Genomic DNA, 26,767 nt, shown 5'->3' on the forward strand with positions numbered 1-26,767 from the left:
AAAATGTGTCATGAAGCAATAGCTTTCTTCAAACTTGGATCACACCGCATTCATGCATCACCACACAATTTCTGCGTTACAGGCCAAACTTGCAGTCAATATGAACCATTTTTTCTTTTTTTTGTTATCCTTGTTCACTCTTGGATGGACAATACTAATAAACACTGAAATCCTTTTTCTATCGGAAGTGAAGTTTTCTTTTTTATATAGTCAGGGACGGAGACGGGGGGCTGGTAGGAGCCAGAGCCCCTGCAAGAAAATTGTTTTTTCAGCCCCTTTCTTAATAATTTATATGATTTTAGCTAAAATAATAATACAACTGAAATACTAGCCCCCCTTAATTTTATTTTTTTGGCTCCGCCCCTATATATAGTTGATTAATTAAATTATTAAAAAGAAAGTCGATCTTTTACTGTAATGCAATATCGATGCATTGTGTAATGCTACAATAGAGTTGATTAATTAAATTATTAAAAAGAAAGTCGATCTTTTACTGTAATGCAATACCGATGCATTGTGTAATGCTACGATAGAATCCACAATATTTTTTTTTTATTCTTGAAAAAATTATACGATACATGCGGTGGTTGAATTTTTTATTTTTTTAAATTTCATCCTCTCATGTCATGTTGGTATAGTTTTGTATTTTTAAATCTCAAGAGGTTGTTCTAGTAGCATTTAGCTAGGGGTTTTGGAGTTTGCTCCCTTTAAGGTCTCAAGTTCGAATCCCACTAGCACCAAATCTTTTTGGACCATCGGCTGCAGGGTTTAACCCTATATAAAAGCTAGTTCCGAACCGTAGAGACTTAGTCTGGTGCGCACAAGGTGGTCCAGGATACCCAACATTTTCAAAAAAATGTTCTATATTTTTAATATTTGTTTTGATCAATATACTCTTGAGATGTCATAAAATATTCCAGTTTTAATTTTCTAAATGAAATTTTTGACTATATCAAAGAATTAAAACAACATTGACCTAGATTAACACAATAAGAAAAACATAGAAGTTTTCATTTTTATTGTTCAAAGGGAGTGCAAAACTTCACTTTAGTCCCTAAAGTTTTTTTTTTAAAAAAAAATTTGGTCCTTTTTTGTTTTTACATCTCAGTCTCAAAATTTTATTTTTATCATGTTTCGATTCATAACTGTTCAGAGAAGAGAGAAAAAATCATCAAAAAATATAAAAGAGATAAAAATATTTGAGTGGTCACATTGCAAAAGGTCAAATCTTGATGTTAATTGGTTCGCTTTAAAGAGACGAGTTTACTTGAGGTGGTTTTGCCCTTCAAACATGCTAGAAAAGAATAGATCAAGACCCATTAATTTTTTTTATTCGATTTGATTTACGATTTTAAGCTTAATATATGGTGTTTTTTAGGTTGGTATGGCTTTATATAGCTTTTAAGGGTATTTATGAGGTATTTTTAAATTAAAACAAGTTAAAATTTGACTTTTTAGAGTTCAAAAACACAGCCCATGACTTTTGAAATAGTAGACGTGGCTGAAATTTGAACAAGAAGATGATGCACCTTCTTTTTTAAGTGGACGATACTTCTTTTTTTTATTAAAAAAAATAGCACGGACAACATGTTGTCTATCTATTTTAAAAAATAAAGTCAAGTGCACGGGCCTGGACTTTTCCTCTTAGGTTAGGCGTGTAGACCCATCCTTTCAAGCCCAAAGGCGCCTAGTTTTTTTTTTTTTTGTTAAATAGCTCTTAACATTTATTTTATTTTATTAATTTTAGAATAAAATTCTCTTTAAATAAATATATTAATATGTTATTTTTATGTCATAGTCTTAAAGAAAATTTGGGTATTTTATAGCAATATTAACAATTATTTTATGAACAATTATTTATTAGACTAACATGTAGATTTTTTTAAAAACTTGCTCATTAGCATTCAATGAGAAAAAAATATATATATTTTATTATTGAGAGTAAAAATAATCACTTCATAATTCTTTTTTTTTTAAATTAAAATCTGCTTTTATGATTATAATAAGTTTTATTTAAGAAATAATACTTATGAAAGAAAAAAAACATGTTTTTGTCAAAACAAAAAAGAAAATATATGAAAAGTGAAATTGAGTTTTTTTATTAAAAATTTATATTTTTTATCTTTAATTCAAATCATCAAAAATTTTATGAGTATTTTTAATTGGGATTTTTTATTTAATAAATCATGCTACTAATAAAAAAATACATAATTATAAAAATAAAAGAGATTACATGAATAAGAAACCACAATTTTGATTAGGAAATACTTTTTTCACCATAATCTTATTCATTACCTTTCTTATGAATATATATTTTAATTTATATATAATTAAATAAAAATAAATTTCAAAAAGTGCTCTATAACAGCGATTGAGTTCTATAGTAATAACTACTAATCCCAAAAGTCCTAAAATGATCAAATTAATAGAAAACAAATTAATAAAAATAATAATAATGATGTTATGTTTTAAAAGAAAATTAAAAATGAATTAAAAAGGTAAGATAGGATGCAAAGTTTGGATTATTAGGTTTGTTTTTATACCAATTTTGTATATTTAATTTGTTTATAAAAGTATTGGATAGAATTATAGAATTGTTAAACTCTTCATCCCTTCTCATATCTTAGGTAATTTATTGATTAAACTGGATAAAATTCAATTAGGTAAATGTGATATTATTAACAAAACTCTAAAATTTGTGGGATTTTTCATGTAGTAAATTGCTATTGTGCTGGGGCACACACTTTGTGTATTATGGACTTAATGTGCACCTAATATTTTTATTTTTATTCCTATTCTTTTTTTTTTCTTTTATCTTTTAGGACTGAATTGAAAGTCTATTTAAGTTAAATTGTTAAGTAAAGACAAAAATAAAAGATAGAGAATCGAAATAGAAAGAGCGGAAAAAAAGGTAATAATCCTAAAATTTATATATAAAAAAAGGGTTAGGTTTGATTCTTATACTTTGCAATTTTTTTTTTTTGTCCCTTTGGTTTTTGAAATTTCAATTACGATCTAGTACTTTATTTTTAATATTTTTTAGTTTCTAATTTAAGAGATGAGAGAAAAAATCATCAGACTTTGATGATAGAGAAAGAAAATTTTGGTTAACACCGATTTAGATCACGAAAAAGTTCAATCTTGGTGTTAATGGGTTCTCGATTAGGGAAGTCTTACCTAGGTGTTATTTGGCATCCCCCCTGCCTAAAATAGTAGATTTAAGCTTGGAAAGTTTTTTGATTTTGAGTTAATTTTGGGTTTATAGATTGGTGTTTGGGTTATTTAAGGTCATGTTCAAGTTTATCAAGGTGTATAGGGTATTTTATAAGTATTTTATGTCAAAATGAGTTTCTAGCATAGTTTTTTTATCCGCGCCGGTCCAAGGCAGGTTCCGGGTTTTGATCGGGTCGCCCGGGTCAATTCTTTTTTTAAATCAAAACGACGTCGTTTTAGTAAAAAAAAAGTCAACGGGTTGCAACCAGGTTTTTATCGGGTTAGCCGGGTCACACCGGTTTTTTTCTTTTCCTATTTTTTCTTCAACCCGGCCCGGTTCCAGCCCCGAATCTACCCGTCGGGCTGGGCTAGATTTCAAAACTATGGTTTCTACTTTCTAGATCAAATAAACAAAATCCTCAATTTTTTAGCTACCATTGTGGTAGGAATCTTGGAAAACACAAGTGATATGTCACATGCCTCTTATTTTTCAAAAAAATAATGTCATCTATCACATTTCCAAATAAAAAAACAAGGGTCGTCCTACGAGGGCCTAATAACATTTGATTTTTTATTTTTAATTGATAATTTTTTATATGTATTTTTTAAAATAATTTTTAATTTATATTTAAATTAATACATCCTCTCTCTAATTTATATTTTTTTTCTTGATGTCAAAAAATACATTAACAACATCCACACTTTTATTCTTTTACATTAGAAAAAAAAAATGATTTGACTCGTAATTAAATGAATTGAATAAACATGTTAATACTTTTTTTATATATTTATTGATATAAATAGTTCTTAATTTATTTAATTAGATGATTGTATAAATTTTAATATATAATTAGGAATTTTTTTTTTGTGTTAAAAAACACTGAAAAAACCAAAAACTGTATGTTCATTTATTCCGATTCACAGTAAAACACAGATTAAATAGCTAATCGGGTCAAATTGCCACCCCTCTACCTTACCTGCTAGAAACAGAGATGATGAAAAAAATAAAAACCCTTAGTTCAAGCACACCAGGGCCTTGAAGCCTAGAATAGGGCCTAATTTCAATTAGTAAATAACAAACGAGGTAACGACAATTTTACATAAACAACTATGTAGTTCGAGGAATCGATCTTCAAACATTCCAATCTAAAAAATGTTACAAGGAATGATATGATACTCATTAGTAACTCTCCTGTAAAGTGGTAAAATTAGGCAAACATATTCTACTCAAGACATACATTGAAGCATGCAAAACCCACCAAAGAGTGTTTACATGTCGCAGTGCTACAACCTCGGGAAAGTTTTCCAATGCAGACCAGCATCTACTAATTCATTAAATTCTGGACCAGCGATGCACTTATTCAGAAGCAGGAATCTAGAGTTGCTCTTATACCTCCCCTTCCCTTCAGTGATTTCTACAAGTTATTGTGTATATAAAAGTTTTTCAACCAGCTTTGTTGATCAGCCAATAAATGATGGAAGCCTTCCAGCTTCAAACAGTTTTTCCTATTTATACTCCACCAGCCACAAAACCTACCAGACAATAAATCTGCTCGAGTTTACTGCAATTAGCATGTTCTAACATGCTTTGGATTCCACATCCAACCAAACCAGCCGCTTTCTCCAGTTTTGAGATCTACATTTCTCCTTTTATTTTTTGCTGTGGTGCCGTGCGAAGTTTTTATTGGTGCTGAATTCTTGGAGGACTGCTGGGCACTTTCGGTCCCTGTAGATGCATCTACAATCTGATTCATCTTTTCCAACACCTCACTCATCTTGGGACGTAATTTTGGGTTTCTAACTAAGCATCGGTTGGCTATATTTGCAAGCTTGTGGGCTGACTTGAGGATGTCTTTCTGCTCAAGCCTGGGATCCACTATTTGCTTGAATTTCTTGGCGTCTGATAGGTATGGTCTTATCCATTCCAAGAGCTTCTGCTCACTCTTGGGTCGGTTTCGATCCAAAGGGCGCCTTCCTGTAATGAGTTCATAAAGGAAGACCCCATAGCTCCAGACATCACTTTTGGATGTGAGACGTCCTGTTTGGACGTATTCAGGAGCTGCATATCCCATGGTTCCTACAACCTGATGGAAATAACCAATTGCAATTATTGCACGAAAATGAACAGTTTTGATTATAAAGAAAATGTTAACATAGTGTTAGTGCACCAACCTACGGCCAAAGCATAAAGTCTAAACTGCATTCTGAAAGGAAAAAAAAGAATGAAAAGCATAAATAAAAAATTCTATTCGGTTTCTGAGTTATTTAAAATGAACCCGTTTCTTCTATCATGTATGTGGAAAAGGTTTATGCATTTCATAGTTCTCAACCTCTATTGTGCATATTCCTTTGAGGCAAAACCCAGAATCCCTAAGACACGCTAGTACACAGAACTAAAAGCATCCTAATCACAAGAAAGAATAAAAAGAACAAAAATGCTGAAGCAGCTCTGATGCACACTATTAAACAAGCAAGCACTCAAATGAACAATTTCCCAATAGTTGTTCCATTATCTTTGGAATGGCCAGGTTTAATATATTTTATTCTGTTAGATGAGCTTATCAAGTACACTGGAAGCAGTAAAATAAGGCTAGGTTTGGGTCCTGGAGCTTGATAGTAAGCCGATTTCCATCTATATGAGCCTTTCGAACTGCATAATGCCTAGAATGCAAGGTACTCAAATCCATGCAATCACTTTATTCAAGTTATCCGCATATTGTGTTGAGATCAATAAAACTAAATAATCCCACAAGAGATAAGGCAAACTGTATGATTTTCAACTGTCATATTGATGCAGCTTTCAAAGGGAAAGTTGGGTGATCAAAAGCAGACCCAGATAAGATAATTGACTGCACAAGAAATATGCAGAATATATAAGCAACATAATTCAAGATTCTATTCCGGTAATTAGCTCAGTAGTGATGAAATTTTAGGAGATTTCAAAGAGTAAATCCCATCCAGATATTGAATAAAGGTTCATTTCTAGCATGCTAAAAGTAAGCACCAATTGGTGAAACGGATATCAAGTATTAATTAGATCACATTGCCTGAACATACCGCAGTTGAAACATGAGTCAATCCTTCAGAAGGTCCTAGCCTTGCCAACCCAAAATCTGATAGCTTGGCGTTCCACTGCTCATCTAAAAGAATGTTTGATGATTTGAAATCCCTGAAGATGATCTATGACAGTCAATTAAAAAAAAAAAAAAAACTAGTCAGCATTATCAATTAGGCTTGATAGCTTAACCACATATCACAGATTACCACAAACTTTAATTAATTGTTCACAATTGACTTTATGTAGAAATCCCTCACCCGCAACCACGTTTAGGCTCTTTTTTTTTTCTTTTACAGGGAATAAAAAACTACAGAATTTTAGAAAAAAATAGCAAGCTACAAGAACAATGTTGGGGAGATGGGAAATGAAATACAACCTTGAGAAAAATGAAGCATTTCCACAGGGGGCTGCCAAATCTTAGGTGTACTGAAAGGGAATTTTGAAGCACCATACCTGAAAATCCATTTCTTCATGTAGATACTTTAAGCCACGAGCAGCATCTTGGGCTATCCTCAGTCTCATGGCCCATGGAAGAGGTTTATCTGATCGGATGGATAAATGGTCCTCAACACTTCCCTTGGACATAAATTCATATATTAGAAGCCGCTGCATTCCTCTTTCATCTTCATCCGCACAGTAACCAACTAATTTGACAAGGTTCGGATGCTCGACTACTCCAAGAACATTTACTTCGGTGACCCATTCTTTGTGCCCCTGCCAACCAAATGGTGTGAGCTAAGATTAAGACTGCTCAAAACACAAGTATAAATGCAAGACTGTCATCAGCTCAACAAAGCATCTTTCTGAAAACTGTGGGCAAATCTTGAAAAAGATTTTTGTTCTAGCAATGTAGATACCTTTGAAAGTATAGCAAAATAAATATCTTCTACAATTCTATCAATGACATTAAAAACTAGGTGTTGACATGAGGAATAAGACTTGCCTGCACCCCTCTTTTACCCAGCTGTTTCACAGCAATTTCAAGCTTTGTAGTTGGATCCTCGGTGCTCTTAATAGATCCTTTATAAACGCAACCGAATCCACCTTCTCCAATCATGACAGAACGGCTAAAATTCTTGGTAGCTGACTTAAGCTCAGAAACTGTGAACACTCTGAGATTGCTGGGCCTTTGAGACATACTAGGAAGTGAGGGCCTGACCATGGACTCTGTGCTGGTACCAGAGACATTTTGAGAATTCAATTCAGAACCAGATCTTCCTATTTCACGATCAGCACCTGGAGAATTCACAGATTGAACAGAGACTGACTTTGGAGTTTTTGGTTCATCCGTCTTGTCTCCACTGTGGAATGAAAAGCACTTCATTGCCCCCAACGAATGCGCGTAGATAAATCTGGTTGTCACGAATTCAGGAGCAAAGAAAGAAAGCCTTGATAAGATGCAGGAACCTAAAAACTCAAAAACAACAGTGTTCATTAGAAATGTGTCCACAAAATAGAATGCAAAAGGAAAGTATAAAAACAAAAGCTGCACAAAATATGATGTTCATTCTCAGGATACAGTGGATCAGATCATTAGCAATAGTTGGAACTCAAAATTCTCTCTTTGCATATTTTTGTGAGGTTAAATTTGAAAACCAACCAGAAACACCCGCAAGATTGATTTGTGCAAAAAAAGTTCTTAAAAAACAAAGAAGAAGAAAGAAAAGAACAGGACAGAGAGACAGTGCTTGTGGTTCACTTCTTGCCGGATTCAGGAAATTGATAACCAACAAGATTTCCCAAGTTCATGCAACATAAGCAAAATAGAAAACAAGAATAACCTATACGAAATTAAAAGGCATGAACAAGTCAATAACTACTGGCTCAATACTGTCTGCTTTCTTTTGATAATTTCTGTCAAGATGTTTACCGTTCTCATTCTCCCAGTTCCAAGGTTATCCTTCAATGAATTCAAAATCAAGTGAGAGTGAAATCAAGAAATCAAAATTAATACTGATACTGATACAATCTATTGACACACACAATCTCTCTATCAGTAGCAAAACAGCAAGACCATCCAAATTTGCAGCAAAATAAAGGTGCAAAATCCTGGGGAAGCCGGCAAACCTCACCTTCAAATCTTCCTAGACGGGATTGCTTAACCTCAGTTCCTAAACAACGAGTAATTTGAGAAGAGACCCTTCAGTCAATGTCCCAAAAAGACCTTAATAAACTAATTATTTAGATCAAAAGGCCTCAAGAAACTAGTGAAAGTCTGCAGTCTATAGTCTATACACGGCATCTTGGTGTGGAAGTCAGCTTACCCAAAAAAAAAGCAAAAGGGACCCATGTCATTATTAAATAATAGTATTTAATTAGATACGAAAACATGACAACCTTGAAAATCCAATTCTTGCTTGCTCTGTGGATGTGAATAGAGTAGAGGGGTATTACATGGAGACGGAGGGAGGGAGAGGACAGTGTTTCAAGTCTTTTGTGGGGCATGGGTATGAGTCATCTAAGTCAAGTCGGTTTTGGATGGAATTGGCACCCATTGAACAAGCTTACCTCTTCTTCCATTCCACATTCCACATTCCACATTTGATTATGGAGTGACTAATTAAATTAAATTAATTTAAATTAATAAAAACAAAAACTAAGCGAGGGGGGAGATGTATTACTATAACTCTTCAATATGTTTGTTTTTTTTATTTTAAAAATATTTAAAAAATTATTTATTTTAAATTAATTTTTTAATATTTTTAAATTATTAATGTCAAAAATAATTATTTTTTTAAAAAATATATTTTGATATATTTTCAAAAATAAAATACTTTAAAAAAACAGTAGCTACATCACCCTTAAACATCCCTTAAAACTCATAATACTATATTGAAATAATATTAAGATGAACTTATCGCTACCCAAGAACCTTTAACCAAGAATTTGGAGGTAAGATAATTATTTTACCATGATTCAATGTTATTTTTAAATTGTTCAGTGGTAAACTAGTTTTTTTAATTTTTTAAATAGTTAAATTACTAAAATACCAAGGAGATAAAAAAAAACGGCTTGATCCAAAACTTTTATGTTTTTTTTTTGTTTTTTTTATTAAAGTTAAATTCCTTAATTACTGGTTCAAAATTAATAAGATTATCTTCCATATTTATTTATTTTTTGTTCATCGTGATTTTTTTGTTATGTCGAGTTATTCAAAGGGCATTTTGTGTTCTAATAAATGTGAAAAAAAATTTAAAAAAAATTGTTGCCTAAAATGATTTAGGGCTCGTTTGAGAACGCGGCTACGGCTGCGTTCCCAAAAAAATTGAATTTTTTTTTTGCTAAAATTTAATATGGTTTGTATGTTTTGGATCGTTTTGATGTGGTGATGTCAAGAATGATTTTTAAAAAATGAAAAAACATCATTAACATGTATTTTGACACGAAAAGTTATTTGAAAAGCACCCGCAACCACACTGCCAAACACACTCTTATTAGCTTCCGCTGGGAATCAAACTACCTACCTCAAAAGTCATGTCAGTCGTTAACTACTAAGCTACAACACTAAGCTTGTTACCAAATGACTAAAATAATATATTAAAATGGTTAATTATTCATATGAACAATTAAACCAAACCCACTCATCTTAGTTGTATGGATATTCATGTGGTCAAGTATTTCAAGATCAATGCCTCTTGTTGCATATAAAATGTACAAAATGTAAAATTATTATATTATTACACTACAAACTAAATGGGACCAGTGTATTATATTATTTCAAGATCAATGCCTCTTCAACTGTTTTTATTTGGTCCTTAAAGTTATCACAATAGTTCAATTTGGTCCTTGTAGTGTTTTATTTTATATTTCTGATCCTTGTTCTTTTAGGTATTTATGTTTTGATACTAAAACTTTATTCTTTTCACATCTTAATCACTAGATATTGAAAAGAAATAAAAAGTTGTTGGAAAAAAAACAAAAAGAGAAAGATTCAATCTTTATGCATTCTAGCCATAAAGAAAAGATTAATAATGATGCTAATGGGTTTGTCTTTAAGAAGGGAGCCCCTTTAATGAAAGTGATTCTCTGAAAAAAAAAAAACACAATCCATGAATTTTTTTTATTCTATATATATTTTTTAATTTTTATATTGATTGTAGGCTATTTTTAGGTTAAAAATGAGGTTATCAAGGTTCTTGAATGTTTTCAAAGTGTTTTCCAGTAAAAACAAATTGATTTTTAGAGGTTCTAAAACTTGAACCCTGATTTCTTGGTCATCGAAGATGACCAGAATATGTTTCAATAGATGACGTTTTGTCAATTCTATTAAAAACAAACTATGTTGCCCACTTATTTTTTAAGTAAAAATAGGCATGCTCGAGTTTTTTCTTTAAAGTTAGGCTTGTAGGTCTGGCTTTATAAGTCCTAGTGTGTTTGGACATCCTTTTAAGCTTGGATGCACATGAGTTTCATTTATTTGGCCCTTCATTTTTTTTAATATATTTTTAAAGTTAAAATCTATTTAAAAAAATTATTACAATTATATTTAAAAAATCACTCCATTATGTCATTATATTTAAATAATATTAGACTTTTTTATGGTAATATTTGCAACTGGTTTGTGAATAATTATATATTAATCTATTCAATTAAAAAAATGGCACATGAATATTTCAATGAGAATAAAATATATGTTTTGTTATTGTAAATTTTTATATAGTATTTATGAATCAATTACTCTTTTATTTTTACATGGAGATGCATGAAAATTATCAAGACATGAATTTTTTTATATTTTTTTGTTGAAACTTGTTTTTGTATCATTTTTTGAATAATTATTTTTAAAAAACATATTTCAAATAAAAAAAGACATGTTCTTGTGAAACTAAAAAATAAATGAATATATTTTTTTGTTAAATTATTAGAATTCATGTGAATATATATTTTAATGACCTTAAGTTTGAATTGAAAAAAACATATTGTTAATAAGAAAATACATGTTTTCTCAAAAAAGGAAAGTAAATGTGTAAATAAGAAACGATGATTTTGATTATTTTTTTCTTCAAAATTTAAAACATTCTAACTCTTTTCAATTGTAGAAAAATTAAATGAAAAATTAGCTTTGAAAATGATCCCACTGTCATTTCTCTTTTCTCTATTTCATACCATTGACTACCATAACTATACATAGCCCATGCTTGTAAAATATTTGCAAATCCATCTTTTGCTAGTAAATATGAAAATTAACCTTTTATTTTAGTCTTTAATTTACATTTGAAGAATTTTGAGAGAAGTCTTTCTCTTTCTTAATCTTACTAGCAATATGTTTGTACAATAAATAGGGAAGAGAAGCTAACCTACTGACCCTCAAAACAAGAAATAAATACTAGATAGGAAAGTATCCTACACAAAACTAGAAAGCAATAATCTAGAGAATCTGGATAGTTAATATCAGATTCTCTTTCCTAAACCATATATACTAAGATTTCTTTAAGATCCTAACTGATTTTAAGACTGATTTCCACACCCCCCTCAAGCTGGGTTGTATATGTTATACATGCCCGGTTTGTGACTCAATTCTTCAAAATTAGTTCTTGGTAGAGCTTTGGTGAGGATGTCTGCAATCTGAGATCTTGTTGGAGTGTAGATAAGGTGAACAATGTTCTTCTCAATCTTTTCTGTGATGAAGTGTCGATCTATTTCAATGTGCTTTGTCCTGTCATGATGAACTGGATTCTTTGCTATGCTTATGGCTGCTTGATTATCACAATGCATCTGGATAGGTGTCAATGATTCCATGCCAAGTTCTTTAAGTAATCTTTGTATCCACATCCCTTCACAGATACCAAGAGCTAGAGCTCTCAGCTCAGATTCTGCACTGCTTCTAGATACCACATATTGTTTCTTGCTTCTCCAAGTTACTAGATTTCCCCAAACATAGGAGCAATAACCAGAAGTAGATCTCCTATCAATAATGTTTCCTACCTAATCTGTATATGTGTAGATTTCAATATTTTTGTTGTCACATTTCTTGTATAGAAGACCTCTACCAGGAGTCATTTTTAGGTACCTCAAGATTCTATTAACTGCTGCCATATGATCTTCTGTCGGGTTGTTCATGAATTGGCTTACAAAACTGACAACAAAGCCAATATCAGGTCTGGTATGTGAGAGATAGATGAGTCGACCCACAAGTCTTTGATATCTCCCCCTATCCACTGGTATACTATCATTTTCTGCTCCTATCTTCTTTGTTGAATCCATTGGGGTGTCTGCAGGTTTGCATCCAAGCATTCCTGTTTCTTTTAGCAGATCCAAGACATATTTTCGTTGAGAAACATATATACCTTTCCTTGACCGTGCCACTTCCATACCAAGGAAGTATTTGAGATACCCAAGGTCTTTGATCTCAAATTCCTTGGCTAATAGTTTCTTCAGTCTCACCAGTTCTTCCTCATAATCCCCAGTTAAGATGATGTTATCCACATATACTATTAGGATTGTTATTTCCTTTTCTAGAGAGGTTTTTACAAATAGTGTGTGGTCTGCTTGGCATTGGGAATATCCATACTGTGCTACTGTCTTTGTAAATCTGTCAAACCATGCTCGAGGGGATTGCTTGAGTCCATATAGTGATTTTTTCAGTTTGCATACTCTGTTAACATTGGAGGATGTTTCTAGTCCTGGAAGAATCTCCATATATACTTCTTCTTCCAAGTCTCCATTAAGGAAAGCATTTTTGATGTCTAGTTGATGTAATGGCCAGTTTTGGTTAGCTGCTAGGGATAGAAGCACTCTGATTGTGTTAAGTTTGGCCACTGGAGCAAATGTTTCTTGATAATCTATTCCATCGGACTGAGTAAACCCTTTTGCAACCAGACGAGCCTTTAACCTTTCAATACTTCCATCAACCTTATGTTTGATAGTAAATAACCATTTACACCCAACTAGTTTCTTTCCAGGTGGAAGTTCAGAAATTTCCCAAGTTCTATTCTTGTTTAAGGCACTGATTTCATCACTCACTGCCTTTCTCCACCCTGAATCTTTGAGAGCTTCTTCAATAGACTTAGGAATCTGTACACTGTCAATGGCTGAAACAAATGCATGATAGGTTGGTGATAACCCTTCATATGAAACAAATTTGCTGATGGGATGACTTGTGCATGATCTAACACCCTTTCTCAAAGCAATTGGAATATTTGAATCATCAATAACAGAGGCAGTATTCTCACAGTCAGAAGTTTCCATACCTGAGTATATTGGGGCAGAATTTAGACTTGGTTCTGAATCTTGGTCATGTGCAAGAGGTATTGTGTGCTCTATCTCCTTTCCAAGTTTTTTTCTTCTAGAATAAGTAAGAAGCTCATGATTTGTGATCTGTTTTGGTGTAGGATGAATCTGGTCAGGAGATTGGACCGAGGCTGGTGGTGCTGGGATTGATTGGATTGAGGCTGGAGGTGTAGTGTAAGGACTCAAATGACTTTGGACAAGACTCTGTTGGTTGTCTCCTGAGTTAATTACATGATCAGATTGTATATCCCAATTCTGATATTCTCTCATGGTTGCCCCCTGAAGATCAGATTTGGGATAGTATGCTTGGTGTTCAAAAAATGTGACATCCATAGAGGTATAGACCTTTTTTAGAACAGGAGAGTAACATTTATAACCCTTTTGGTGTGGAGAGTATCCTATAAAAATGCACTTGAGAGAGGTAGGGTCTAATTTTCCTCTATGGTGTATATGAACAAACACTGAGCAGCCAAATACTTTAGGGTCTAAGGAAAAAAGTAGTTTGGTGTGTGGAAAGGCTTGTAGAAGGACTTGGCTGGGAGTTCTGAAGTTTAGAACTCTGAAAGGCATTCTGTTGATGAGATAGGTTGTTGTGAGTACAGCTTCTCGCCAGAATTGTTTTGGCACATGAGTAGAGAGCATAAGGGATCTAGCAACTTCCAACAGATGTCTATTCTTCCTTTCAGCCACTCCATTTTATTGTGGAGTGTTAACACAAGAGCTTATATGGATAATGCCTTGATTTAGACAATAAGTATTAAGGCTAGAATTGAAATATTCTTTGGCATTATCAGTTTTTAGGATTTGGATTTTAGTCTGGAATTGGGTTTGTATCATGGCATAGAAGTTTTGGAAAATCTGGCTGACTTCAGATTTTTCTTTCATAAGGAATAACCAAGTCAATCTAGTGTGATCATCAACAAAGGAGACAAACCACCGAGTTCCAGTTATATTATGCACTTGTGAGGGGCCCCATACATCACTATGAATCATTGCAAATGGATGTGATGGTTTATATGAAATGGTGGGATAGCTACTGCGAACATGTTTAGAGAGTTGACATATTTCACATTTGAAGGATTGTGAGCTTTTATTGGAAAAGAAGGATGGAAACAACTTTTCAAGGTACATGAAGTTTGGATGACTAAGACGATAGTGCCATAACAGAACTTCACTATCTTTATTGACATAAAAATTTAAAGCCAACTGACCCTTGGATGATACATAGCTTCTGTTTTGAGTTTGCCTTAAAGGAATCTCACTTTTGAGCAGATAGAGCCCAGAACACATCTTAGCACTGCCAATCTTCTTCCCCGTATCCAAATCCTGAAATATACACAAATGAGAAAAGAATTTAGCAACACAATTCAGGTCACGAGTCAATTTGCTAATTGAGAGTAGGTTGCAATCTAGGTTAGGAACATGGAGAATAGAGTTTAAGATCATGTCCCTTGAGATTCTACTCAGGCTTATTCCCTTAACTTGGGAGGAAGACCCATTAGCTATACGGACTGTAGAATTATTAGTGCACTGATTGTATTCATTAAGAAGAGTGGCATCTCCTGTCATATGGTCTGATGCTCCAGAGTCGATGATCCAAGGGCTTGAGTGTTTCTTACTAACTATAAGGGCTGTTGAAAATTTACCTTTTTGTGCTAACAGACCAGATCCAGAACCAAAGGCTGACATACTTGGTTGAGACAGTCAATTCTGACCGAAGAGTTTCTGTAAGATCTCAAGTTGTTCCTTGCTGAAAGGACTTGTTTCTGTTGGCAGAATGGTGTTTGTATCTCGGTTGTTATTTGAGATAACATTGTTGGCACGTCCGTCTTTGTCATTTATTGATTTTGATGGTTTCCAATCAGTAGGTTTCCCATGAATCTTCCAGCAGTTTTTCTTGACATGTCCTGGTTTGTTGCAGTGATCACACTAGGGTATTCCTTTCCTCTGTCGGTTATCATAGTTATTGTTTGAATAGCCTCGAGCAGCAAGGGCATATCCTTCCATTATATGAGCTGAGTTGTGAGGTCTCATCATTACTTTCTTTCTACTTTCTTCACGTCTAACCTCAGATAATGCTTCTCTGAGATTTGGAAGAGGTTTGGTTCCCATTATTCTTCCTCTGACTTCATCAAGGTTCTTGTTGAGCCCAAGAAGAAATTTGAAAGTTCTTTTCTGCTCAACAATTCTTCTATATAGGATTGTGTCTTCAGGGCAATTCCAGCTATGAATTTCAAACATATCTAGGTGCTGCCAATGACGACAGAGAGTGTTGAAGTATTGAGTAATAGAAAGTTCTCCTTGGCGTAGATCATGTAACACTGCCTCAATCTCAAATAGTTCTGATGTATTTTCAGAACTTGAGTAGGTTTTTCTTGCTGCTTCCCAGATTTCCTTTGTTGTTCCATATAAGAGAAAATTTTCTCCAATTTCATTGGTCATTGAATTGATCAGCCATGACATTACCATATGATTTTCAGTCTTCTATGTTCAGAACATGGGATCATTATTTTCTGGTATGATGATATCCCCTGTGAGGTAGTCATCTCTGCCATTTCCACAAATAAACATCATGACTGATGATGACCATTGAAGATAATTATATCCATTGAGTTTGTGTCCCGTGATTTAGTGTGATGTGCCTTCAGTGCCTCCTGAAAGGCTACCATGAGAGGCTATTCTTGGCTGCTTGGCTGTGAGGTCACCTCAGAGAGAGAGCTTTGTCCTGCTGCCGCCATGCCTTAGAGAAGCAGATTAGGTTTCAAGAGTAGGCTCTGATACCATGAAGAATTTTGAGAGAAGTCTTTCTCTTTTCTTAATCTTACTAGCAGTATGTTTGTACAATAAATAGAAAAGAGAAGCTAACCTACTGACCCTCAAAATAAGAAATAAATACTAGATAGGAAAGTATCCTACACTAAACTAAAAAGCAATAATCTAGAGAATCTGGATAGTTAATATTAGATTCTCTTTCCTAAACCATATATACTAAGATTTCTCTAAGATCCTAACTGATTTTGAGACTGATTTCCACAACATTCATAACTCTTTTTACTATTTATCAATTCATCTATTTTTTAATTCATTGTATTAAATGCATGCATTGTTTTTTTCTTCCTCAATTAACAAAATTAATGATGTCGAAAAATGCATATATAACACCAACACTTTCTTCTTCAATGTTAAAAATTAACTTGAAATCATACTCGTAATATAGCTCAGACATGATAACTAGTATTATAAACTAAAAAAGATAGGCATTTTCATTATAGCATGGACTATTCATTACGACACAAGACAATGTGGATTGCATCAAGGGAGGACAATGCAATCTTTAAACGTTTAATTTGATCCCTATAGTTTTCACAAAACTTCAATTTGGTTTGTATTTTTTCTATTTTTTACATGTCTGGTACTTGTAGTTTTAAGTGTTTATATTTCAATACCAGAACTTAATTTTTTTCGTGTGTTTAGTTTTTAAATATTGAGAGAGGAGAGAGAAAGTCTTTTGAAAGGGGAAGAAAAAAATATATTTTGGTGACCACATTCCCACCACAAAAAGGCCGATCTCAATATTAAAAGGTTCATCTTGAAAATGAGATTTTAATGGATGTGATTTTGCTTTTATAATCATGATGGATAAAGTAGATTAGGATTCGTAATTTTTAGTCTGGCTTTTTATTTTTAGATTGATTAAAGGGTATTTTAAAGTTAAAAATAAAATTATTTAGGTTTTTATGATGTTTTTAGATAAAAACAAATTGAAATTTAGATTTTAAGAATCCAATAAACTTGGGTCTTAATTTTGCAGTTACTAGAGGTAATCAAAATATGTTATAGTAAACAATACGGTATTTGCTTAGGCTTAAGCCTAAGTTATTCATGTTCATTTACATTGCCCTTAAAAATTGATTATATATATATATATAATAAAATTATTTTTGGATAAATAATTACAATGATATTTGTTTTTTAAAATATAATTCAGTTATATCAGTATCTCTAAATAAAACTCAAGCTTTTTATGGTAATATTTGCAATTACTTTATGAATAATTATATAGGAATCTTATATGTAATTTTTTTAAAAGAAAAAATGTACATGAATATTTAATGAAAATAGAATATATATATATATTATTTTTAGTATGAATTTTAACATGGTTTTCACAAATTAATTACTCTTTTATTTTATTTTTTTCATGTAAACACATAAAAATTGTAAATATATGAATTTTTTATTTTTTATTGATACTTGCCTTTTAGATAATGATAGACTTTTATTTTAAAAAACATGTTTTCTTCAAAATAAAAAAATAATGCATAATTAAGAGAGGATTTTGACTCAAGAAATAATTTTTTTTTGTCATGAGTTTACATTACTAGAATTCTTGCGAATATTTATTTTAATTACATTAAATTTTTTATTAAAAAAATCATGTTGTTAATAAAAAAAGACTTGTTTCATCAAAATAAGAAAATAAATGCATAGGTAAGAAATGAGGATTTTGACTATACAAATTAATTTTTTCTCTAATTTTTAAATTTTTGAAGTTGTTTTAAATATTTATTTTAATTATTATAGAATTAAATAAAAAATGATTTCTGCTTCGCTCTTTCCTTTATTTAACAAGTTATTGTATCTATGTTATCATAAAATTCTATGTAGCCTGCATAGCAAACACTTATAAAATATTTATATGTTCATTTATTATCAACTTTGGACTTTAATTCTTGATTATATATTTTTGAATTTATTGTATTATTTTTTTTATTTTTATTGGTAAAGTGGAAAGATAGGGAAAAAAAATGAAAAAGATATTATAGATGATTAAGAGTGTGATTGTGGTTGTGTTTTAAAATATTTTTTTTATTAGAAATGTATTAAAAAGAAATTTTTAAATTTTTTTTTTAATATCAGGTATTAAAATAATTTAAAATTATTAAAATATATTAATTTAAAATAAAAAAATTTAATTTTTATTAAAAATATCTTTAAAATATAAAAACAAACAGTTTCAAGTGCCCTGTACATGGCACTGTCATCACCTTTTTAGGCACTCACTTCTCCCCGCCATTTCTTGATCCCTAAAACCAAGGACTCCCTTTCAAATTCCAACCCAAACAACTCACTCATTTGCTTTTGACCCTGAAATCTTCTCTCTCTTCTCTTCATTGCCGCCACCATCAACCTCCATTGTTTTCTAACATTCCGCTCTCATTCTCAAGCTCCCATTGGATTGGATGGTCTTTTTACCGATAAGATTCTTAGTTTTTTTTCCTTTCCAATTCTTGCCATATATTCTTGTTCCATCAAGGTTTATAATTTTCCATCATAAAGGATGCCATAATTGATCCCCAATGGATTAGTCCAAATTTGAGTGCTCAAAGAAATTGGAATGTGGGTTCTTAATTAGTTGTCATTGGGTGGTCTTTCCAAAATTTGTGGTTTGGGGACCTACAAAGACTTGTGGAAATGAGTGCACTGAAGATCAGTAGTATTTGTCGGGTGTCACGTTTTCTATTGTTTCTTATTGTTGTTTTCAATCTATCACCAAATGCATTTTGTGTTGATGGGGATGATTATAGTCAAACAGGCAACCCAGCATTGCTTCCTATTATTACTGATACGATCTACAAAAGGCTTTCAAATCTCTCTGTAGTGTTCGGTGATGATATAATGGATAGTCTGAGTTTTTGCATCAAGAATGTGTGAGTACTGTTTCTTTTCATATCTAGCCTTGCTTTGCTTTAATTTATTTATTTATCTTTTTTTATAGTGAATTCCTTGACTTTCAGGAAAGCTGATTGGAAAAGAGCATTCGATTTTGAAGGAGACTTGGATTTCATAACTAATTGTATCAAGAAGATTAAAGGTATGACCATTTAGACTATTCATTGCCGTGATGCTTTCTATATGGATAAATAATGCAACAATGACATATGAAGCTTTACAATTTTGACATGTTCAAAGATTCATGCCATCATTATTCAAAGAAGGGGGGGACAAAAACACTGTTTTGGTCTGTTTGAAGGAGTGAATATCGCAAATGAAAAATGCATCAGCTTCTTGTAAGAAATTGAACGAAGGTGTTGCATGAAAATGAACGTCATATCCCCCAGAAATGACCAACTTGCCATTCAGAAAAACTACACCAAGTCACATATGACGATGAGATGCTTGGATGGTTTGCTTGCCAAATTTATGGTGGACAACAGGATGATAAACAAAGTCCATTGGAAACAAACATTTCAAGTTTATTTTGTTGAGGGTTCCTTCGCTGTGCTGACAAATTTTGTATGCTTGTATTTGTTTGCCTAGTTTCTCATGATGGTTTGTGATTCACTGAACAGGAGATATCACTCTGAGATTGTGTACAGCAGCAGAAATCAAATTCTACTTCGGTAGTCTCTTTGGGCAGGGGACAACAGATCAGACTCACTATTTAAAACCAAATAAGAACTGCAATTTATCCTCGTGGCCTAATGGGTGTGAACCAGGATGGGGTTGCGGTGCTAATCCAAATCAGAAAATCGATCTCTATAATTCAAAGGACATGCCTTTAAGGACTCGTGACTGTCAACCGTGTTGTGAGGGATTTTTCTGCCCCCAAGGCCTTACCTGCATGATACGTGAGTATAGTTGCTACTGCTGTTTTTGCAATGTACAACTATACATGTCCATGATCTTCCAGTGCCCTTTCTTATTGTTCTTGTGGTCTTGTAAATTCAGCTTGCCCATTAGGTTCTTATTGTCCATCCGCAAAGCTTAATAAAACTACCGGAATGTGTACCCCGTAAGTTCGTATTTTTGTCCTTGAAATCCTTTTCTCTTCCTCTTCCAAACCTTTTGTGTTTTGTCATTGAGCGTAATATTTATTGGTAGAGAAATTTTGCAGATATGGTTACCAAATACCCCCTGGACATCCAAATCATACTTGTGGTGGTGCAGATGCATGGGCTCCTGTTGCGGCGAGTAGTGAAATTTTCTGTGCACCAGGATCATACTGCCCAAGAACAACGCTTAAAGTTCCTTGCAGTAGTGGGTATTGTTTTCTTTATCCCAAAACTCAATGTATTTAATCGCTCACAACATGAATCTGTTGCTAGATAATGTTAAGCTTGAATCTCATTTGATGGTGCACCATTGTAGTGCTTAGCATCACTAACTAATCTTTTGTATTCATGAATACAGACATTACTGCAGGATGGGCTCCACTTCTCAAATATGTAAGTTTTTGGTTATTTCTGGTGATATGGAAACTTGTGATGTTTTAGAATTCAGTGCTGAAGAAAAAGGATTCTAGCTTTTCCAGTCTTCCTAGTCCTAGTAGTCTGCGATCATGATGTTTGGCAGAACCAACGAGATCCCAGAGTCAAATCTCAGTAAGAGGAAGCAAGCATAACGATAGAAGTAGATCATATGTTCTAAATACTTCTCATTTAGTAATTTTATCGATTTTGAATATAACAAAAATTACAGGGTTGTAATTTTCTTCTTACCACAAAATTTTCTGATAGTTAGATGCTTAAGTAAGAACCAGGAAACATTTTGCACCGACCTAATCAGTATATATACCACTCGAAGACAGTTTGAAGCACCACACCTTATATCAGCTACTGCTTGCAGATACTTTTTATCATCCTCCAGAACTCACTGTTTGTTATTTATTTTCGCTAGACTGCACATCTCAGAAAAAATTACTCATTTATTTTTACTTTGCAAGGCAAGGGATGAATATTTGACAACAAGATTTTGTTGGATCATTTTGCAGCGTGCTTCAAGTTAGTCACATGCCATCCTAATACTGCAAACCAAAACCTTCATGCATACGGAATCATGCTTATTGTAAGTTATCCTCATTTAGTCTTAGAAAAGAAATTTGATTGCAGAATAAAACATTTCTGAATTGTGGCTTTGAACTTATATTTGCTTTTGATGCTTTTGATACCATGTCATTCAGAATTGACTTTAGGGGACTTCATTTCATTGCTCTTTTAACTTACACTGATGAATCTTGAAAACTCTTTACTACAAAAAAAAAGAAGGTCCTCCATAATGAAATTTAGCATCCCCTTTGAAAATACTTGTTGATCGTTCCTTGTGGATTAACTGGATCCGCCAGTATCTGACATTGTTCACTTGCCTGTGCAGGCTGCAGTGACTACTCTTCTTCTCATTATTGTTAACTGCTCTGACCAGGCTCTCTCTACACGAGAAAAAAGAGCAGCTAAATCCAGAGAAGCCGCAGCAAGGCAAGCACGAGAAACTGCACAAGCACGTGAAAGGTGGAAAGTTGCAAAAAATGTTGCCAAGAAAGGGGGATCCGCGCTGCAAGCACAGTTGTCCCAGACATTTTCTCGCAGAACATCTGGATTTAAAGCAGAGCAGCCAAAGGTTTCAGATGTGGGTAAATCTCAAACTGAGGCTGCTTTGTTACCACCTATGCCTTCAGGTACTGCAAGTGCATCATCCGAGAAAGCAAAGAAAAAAGAACCAAGCACCCTTACAAAAATGATGCATGCTCTTGAAGATGATCCTGATGGTCAGGAAGGATTTAAATTGGAGATTGGAGACAAAAATATAAAAAAGCAAATGCCAAAGGGTAAACAATTGCATTCTCACACCCAAATTTTCAAGTATGCATATGGTCAGATTGAGAAGGAGAAAGCTATGCAGCAGGACCAAAAGAACCTGACTTTCTCAGGAATAATTTCAATGGCTACTGATACTGATGTCAAGACTAGGCCTGTGATTGAGGTTGCATTTAAGGATTTAACCCTCACGTTGAAAGGAAAAAAGAAACATCTGATGAGGGGTGTCACTGGGAAAATCATGCCCGGCAGAGTTTCTGCTGTCATGGGACCATCTGGAGCTGGCAAGACTACTTTTCTTTCTGCCTTGGCAGGAAAAGCAACTGGATGCACTATGACAGGCTCAATTCTCATAAATGGGAAGAATGAATCAATCCATTCATATAAGAAAATTATTGGTTTTGTTCCACAAGATGATATTGTTCATGGGAACCTGACAGTGGAAGAAAATCTGCGATTCAGTGCAAGGTGCCGGTAAGCAACATCTAACAGTTTTTGCTAATGTATTTATTATTACTCGTGTGTTTTCCCATTTCCTTTCCTAAGTGCAAGTAATTATTGTTTCTACATGGAGAAATATAAAGAGGACAGTAGCATATATAAGCAAAATCATTCTGCTCATGGTTTCATAACTGTAACTCAACTCAACAATTACATCTGCAATTTTCAGATCTGGAAATTGATGCAATTTTCTTTTCTCACGTAAAAATATGTAACTTAATCTTGATCCAGTTTTATCTGTTGTTTTTGGTTAATGTTTTTCCTCTCAAATCTGGCTTAATGAACACAAAAAACTCTTGAAATTATGCTTAATTTTGATAGCCAGTCTCCTAGTCTATTAACTTGGCATCACAAACATTCATCAACTTTTCAACTTTCTCGCTGAACTTCTTCCCTTCAACTGCTATTGTTCATGTGGCATCTTCCCTTCACAGTTTCTTGAATTCTCTGCTTTGCAGTTAATTTCTACTGATTCTGCTACTCCACTCTTGTTATGTTTTTTTCTAATATTTTTCTTGTTGGGCTTCTTACTGGAGATTATCTGCCGACATGCCTAAAGCTGATAAGGTTCTGGTTATTGAAAGAGTTATTGAGGCATTGGGACTGCAGACGGTGAGGGATTCTGTGGTTGGGACTGTGGAGAAACGAGGAATTTCTGGAGGCCAGAGAAAACGTGTGAATGTTGGGCTTGAAATGGTCATGGAACCTTCACTACTGATTTTAGATGAGCCTACATCTGGTTTGGACAGTTCATCATCACTGTTACTTATAAGAGCTCTACGACGTGAAGCACTAGAAGGGGTAAACATCTGCATGGTAGTACATCAACCAAGGTAAGTTTCTTCTCTCTCTGAAGCCAAAATGCCATAGAGATATTCCCTCCTGTAAACTATCAAATGCTTGATAATTGTATCTGGTTCTCTAATCAGTGTAGCTTGAGCAACAAAAGAAGAAAAACACAAGGTGTGACTTATAGCTGATAAAACACTGCCCCTTGTTGCAGATGTTTATTCTTCGTAGTAGCCTATCAGATTATTGAACTTCCACAACCCCTGAAATTTACCACAAATATACTGTTCTTGAATAATATATAGTGAAGAGTAAAATGGAAGTTCATATCTCGGTGTAAAGCCTTTGCAATCTGCATCTGAGGAAAATAAAAGATTTGCTAGACAAGATACTACCAAGAGATCCCAATGCAGCCCTTTCACTTTTCTAACTTGATGTGAATGCTTAAGAAACTTGAAAGGTGATGCGAATGAATAGTAAGACAGAGAAAGGGATCATCTGAATACTTATCTATCAAGTTATATTTCAATCCTGGCCTTTTACATGAGCCATGACAATGGTTTATTCATCATAAAAAAACGATCCAGAAATTTTCCGGATTTAATGGTTAGTTTCTTTTGATTCAGCTATGCCCTGTTCAAGATGTTTGATGATTTTATACTTCTGGCAAAAGGTGGCCTCACTGTTTATCATGGATCTGCAAAGAAAGTTGAAGAATACTTTGCTGGCCTTGGGATCACTGTACCAGAGCGTGTTACTCCTCCAGATCACTATATTGACATTCTGGAGGGTATAGTGAAAACAAACTCAAATGTGACTCATGAACAACTACCTATCAGATGGATGCTGCATAACGGGTATCCAGTACCACCAGACATGTTGCACTATGCTGATAGCATTGGTGCAATCTCTTCTGGCTTAAACTCAAGTGCTGCGGAGTCCACAGAACAATCTTTTGCTGGGGATTTATGGGCAGATGTTGTTTCTAATGTTGAGCTTCATCGAGATCATATAGAGCGCAACTATTTGAAGTCTAAGGATTTATCCAACCGAAGAACTCCTGGAGTTTCCCGTCAGTATAGATATTTCGTTGGAAGGTATGAAATCAATTTTTATTTTCTATGTAATAAGCATATGTGAGAAAAAGTTGTCTAATTCCGAGGCATTTGTTGAAGTCAACTCATATCCTCTAAAGATTATTTCATGACTAATTTGGCTTAACTAGCTCTGATAATGTAAAACGATAATTCAAATGTTGGGTAGAGCTCAATTATTCCAGGCTTACAAATTAATAAGCAACTTTGCTTTGGAAGATGCAGTTTTAAGATAATCAATTTTGTTGGTCATTTCTGAAACCCCTAAATCCACAAGGTGCGTATTTAGTTAGTAAATTATGATGTGATAAACCATTGAATATTTGCTATTTTTTACATGCAAGGGAAAATTTTTATTTTGTAGGATTTATAGGCATTTACTTAATTAAGCTTAGTGAAGGCAAGATACATGTTGGTTAAACTGGTATTTTGTGGTCCAAAATTCATCGATTATTTGAAAGAGCACTGCATGGCTGTGCAATTTGAAGTATTTTTACAGACATTTTATTGTACATATCGTTTCTTTTCAGGATTTGCAAGCAACGACTACGAGAAGCTAGACTACAAGCAGTTGACTATTTGATTCTATTACTGGCTGGAGCCTGCTTAGGAACTCTTGCTAAAGTGGACGATGAAACATTTGGGTCCCTTGGTTATACTTACACTGTCATTGCTGTTTGTAAGTTGACAAACACAAACTCGTTAACTATGCCATATTAGTAATGAAGTTGATATGCTCTTGATCAAGAATAAGGGGATGGGAATTTGTTTTGCATCTTCCAGGAAACTATAATCCTCTCTTTAATCTCAATCGTTTAGGAAAAGAGTTTTCTTGTAATTAAATAAATATGTGTGCTGCGTTCTTTCTCATACATGCAATCTTAAATATGTGTGCTGTGTTCTTTCTCATACATGCAATCTTCATTTCTGATTGCAGCGCTGCTATGCAAGATTGCAGCATTACGATCATTTACGCAGGATAAATTACATTACTGGAGAGAGAGTGAATCTGGAATCAGCAGTCTAGCTTATTTTTTATCGAAGGACACAATTGATCATTTCAACACAATTGTCAAGCCTCTAGTTTATTTATCCATGTTTTATTTCTTCAACAGTCCTAGATCAACATTTGCTGACAATTATGTGGTTCTGCTTTGCCTAGTGTACTGTGTGACTGGCATAGCTTACATTTTTGCAATCTACTTTGCACCAGGTCCTGCCCAGCTGGTATGTCATAGAAGATTCCACCGATCATCTCACAGCGCATTTCAATACATGTAGTTTCTTCATTTTCTACCAAATATGCTTCAAATTCTGTTTTCACTTCATGCAGTGGTCAGTGCTTCTTCCTGTTGTCCTGACTCTTGTTGCAAGCCAGGAGCAAGATAGTATACTGGTGAGGCATTTGGGATATCTGTGCTACCCAAAGTGGGCTATGGAAGCTTTTGTTATTGCAAATGCTGAAAGGTTTGTCATTGTGTCAGTAACTTAGCTTATCTCTAGCTAATTCGAACTACCCAGCCCATTTAACGTTCTCCTGCATTATGTATTCTAGATACTCCGGTGTCTGGTTGATAACTCGCTGCAACTCACTGAGGGAAAATGGCTACGATCTTGGTCATTGGGGTCTTTGTCTACAACTTCTCATTCTGACAGGCATACTCAGCCGTTTTGCAGCTTTTTTCCTGCTGGTGACCTTCCAAAAGAAGTGAGTTGGGAAATTACATATCGTTCTTTGTCCATGTTCTTAGTGTACAAATCAGAGTTGTTCAGTTTTGATACCGTTGTAGAGATCATACAAATCCTCAAAAGTGAATACAGCAGATATATAGCTAACACATTAGTTCTGCAATGATCAGATAATTAAATTAGTCTTCTAGATCAGCTGTAATGATCCAACATAAGTTCTGCAATCCCGTTGTATTTTATTTTTAGAGAAGCAGAGAGCTGATACTTTTTTTTTTTTTTCATTTTGTATGATGCAAGAATAAATAAAAAAAGAAAAATCAATTTTACTCGTTCCGTTTCTTAATTATTAATACTTGTGGTTTAGATTTTATTCTCTTTGTAATTCTTCTCTCAACTTGATAATATTAATTTCTCTCTTTATCTATACTAATCGCTCTTTTACATCCACGTGTATATATATATATATATATATATATATATTCAACATAAACACATGGGCTATAAAATGGTATTTCCCTGAATAAACAACTCTAATATTTTTGTGTTTAAAAAATGTTTTTATTTTTTTTTAAATTTTAAATTTTAAATTTAATTTTTTA

At 33.5% G+C, this 26,767-nt stretch overlaps 2 protein-coding genes across 4 annotated transcripts; one reads left to right on the plus strand and one right to left on the minus strand.

Moving 5' to 3' along the window:
- Positions 1-4,286: 4,286 nt before the first annotated feature.
- Positions 4,287-8,688, minus strand: LOC18100172 (serine/threonine-protein kinase PCRK1). Of its 3 annotated transcripts, XM_024604322.2 has the most exons (6): positions 8,344-8,688; positions 8,142-8,171; positions 7,215-7,678; positions 6,725-6,985; positions 6,271-6,393; positions 4,287-5,297 (listed from the first exon to the last, which is right to left on the minus strand). In XM_024604322.2, the coding sequence occupies exons 3-6, from the start codon at positions 7,593-7,595 to the stop codon at positions 4,782-4,784; spliced, it is 1,281 nt and encodes a 426-aa protein (XP_024460090.1). In that variant the 5' UTR covers positions 7,596-7,678; positions 8,142-8,171; positions 8,344-8,688; the 3' UTR covers positions 4,287-4,781. The 3 variants fall into 3 exon arrangements, with proteins under 3 accessions (XP_024460090.1, XP_024460089.1, XP_052309765.1); XM_024604321.2 differs by lacking the exon at positions 8,142-8,171 and having other exon boundaries at positions 8,344-8,686; XM_052453805.1 differs by lacking the exons at positions 8,142-8,171; positions 8,344-8,688 and adding an exon at positions 8,053-8,070.
- Positions 8,689-18,624: 9,936 nt separating this feature from the next.
- Positions 18,625-26,514, plus strand: LOC18100173 (putative white-brown complex homolog protein 30). Its single transcript, XM_006381369.3, has 14 exons — positions 18,625-19,212; positions 19,300-19,376; positions 19,855-20,133; positions 20,234-20,297; positions 20,400-20,546; positions 20,696-20,730; positions 21,276-21,349; positions 21,656-22,569; positions 23,133-23,429; positions 24,012-24,482; positions 25,010-25,158; positions 25,417-25,706; positions 25,813-25,946; positions 26,035-26,514. Exons 1-14 carry the CDS (start codon positions 18,977-18,979, stop codon positions 26,189-26,191), a joined length of 3,324 nt encoding a protein of 1,107 aa, XP_006381431.3. The 5' UTR covers positions 18,625-18,976; the 3' UTR covers positions 26,192-26,514.
- The last annotated feature ends 253 nt before the right edge of the window (positions 26,515-26,767 follow it).

The sequence above is a fragment of the Populus trichocarpa genome, chromosome 6 (genome assembly GCF_000002775.5).
Source record: "Populus trichocarpa isolate Nisqually-1 chromosome 6, P.trichocarpa_v4.1, whole genome shotgun sequence".
NCBI classification, from domain to species: domain Eukaryota; kingdom Viridiplantae; phylum Streptophyta; class Magnoliopsida; order Malpighiales; family Salicaceae; genus Populus; species Populus trichocarpa.

Bases quoted from the DNA above. Each gene is read 5' to 3' on its own strand.
- LOC18100172 (XM_024604322.2), bottom strand. From the start codon at position 7,595: ATGAAGTGCTTTTCATTCCACAGTGGAGACAAGACGGATGAACCAAAA. The intron at 6,986-7,214 runs GCAAGTCTTATT...TTTGGTTGGCAG, and splicing joins TGGGTAAAAGAGGGGTGCAG to GGGCACAAAGAATGGGTCAC. The intron at 6,394-6,724 runs GTATGGTGCTTC...TGACTGTCATAG, and splicing joins ATGAAGAAATGGATTTTCAG to ATCATCTTCAGGGATTTCAA.
- LOC18100173 (XM_006381369.3), top strand. From the start codon at position 18,977: ATGAGTGCACTGAAGATCAGTAGTATTTGTCGGGTGTCACGTTTTCTA. The intron at 19,377-19,854 runs GTATGACCATTT...TTCACTGAACAG, and splicing joins TTGTATCAAGAAGATTAAAG to GAGATATCACTCTGAGATTG. The intron at 21,350-21,655 runs GTAAGTTATCCT...TTGCCTGTGCAG, and splicing joins CATACGGAATCATGCTTATT to GCTGCAGTGACTACTCTTCT.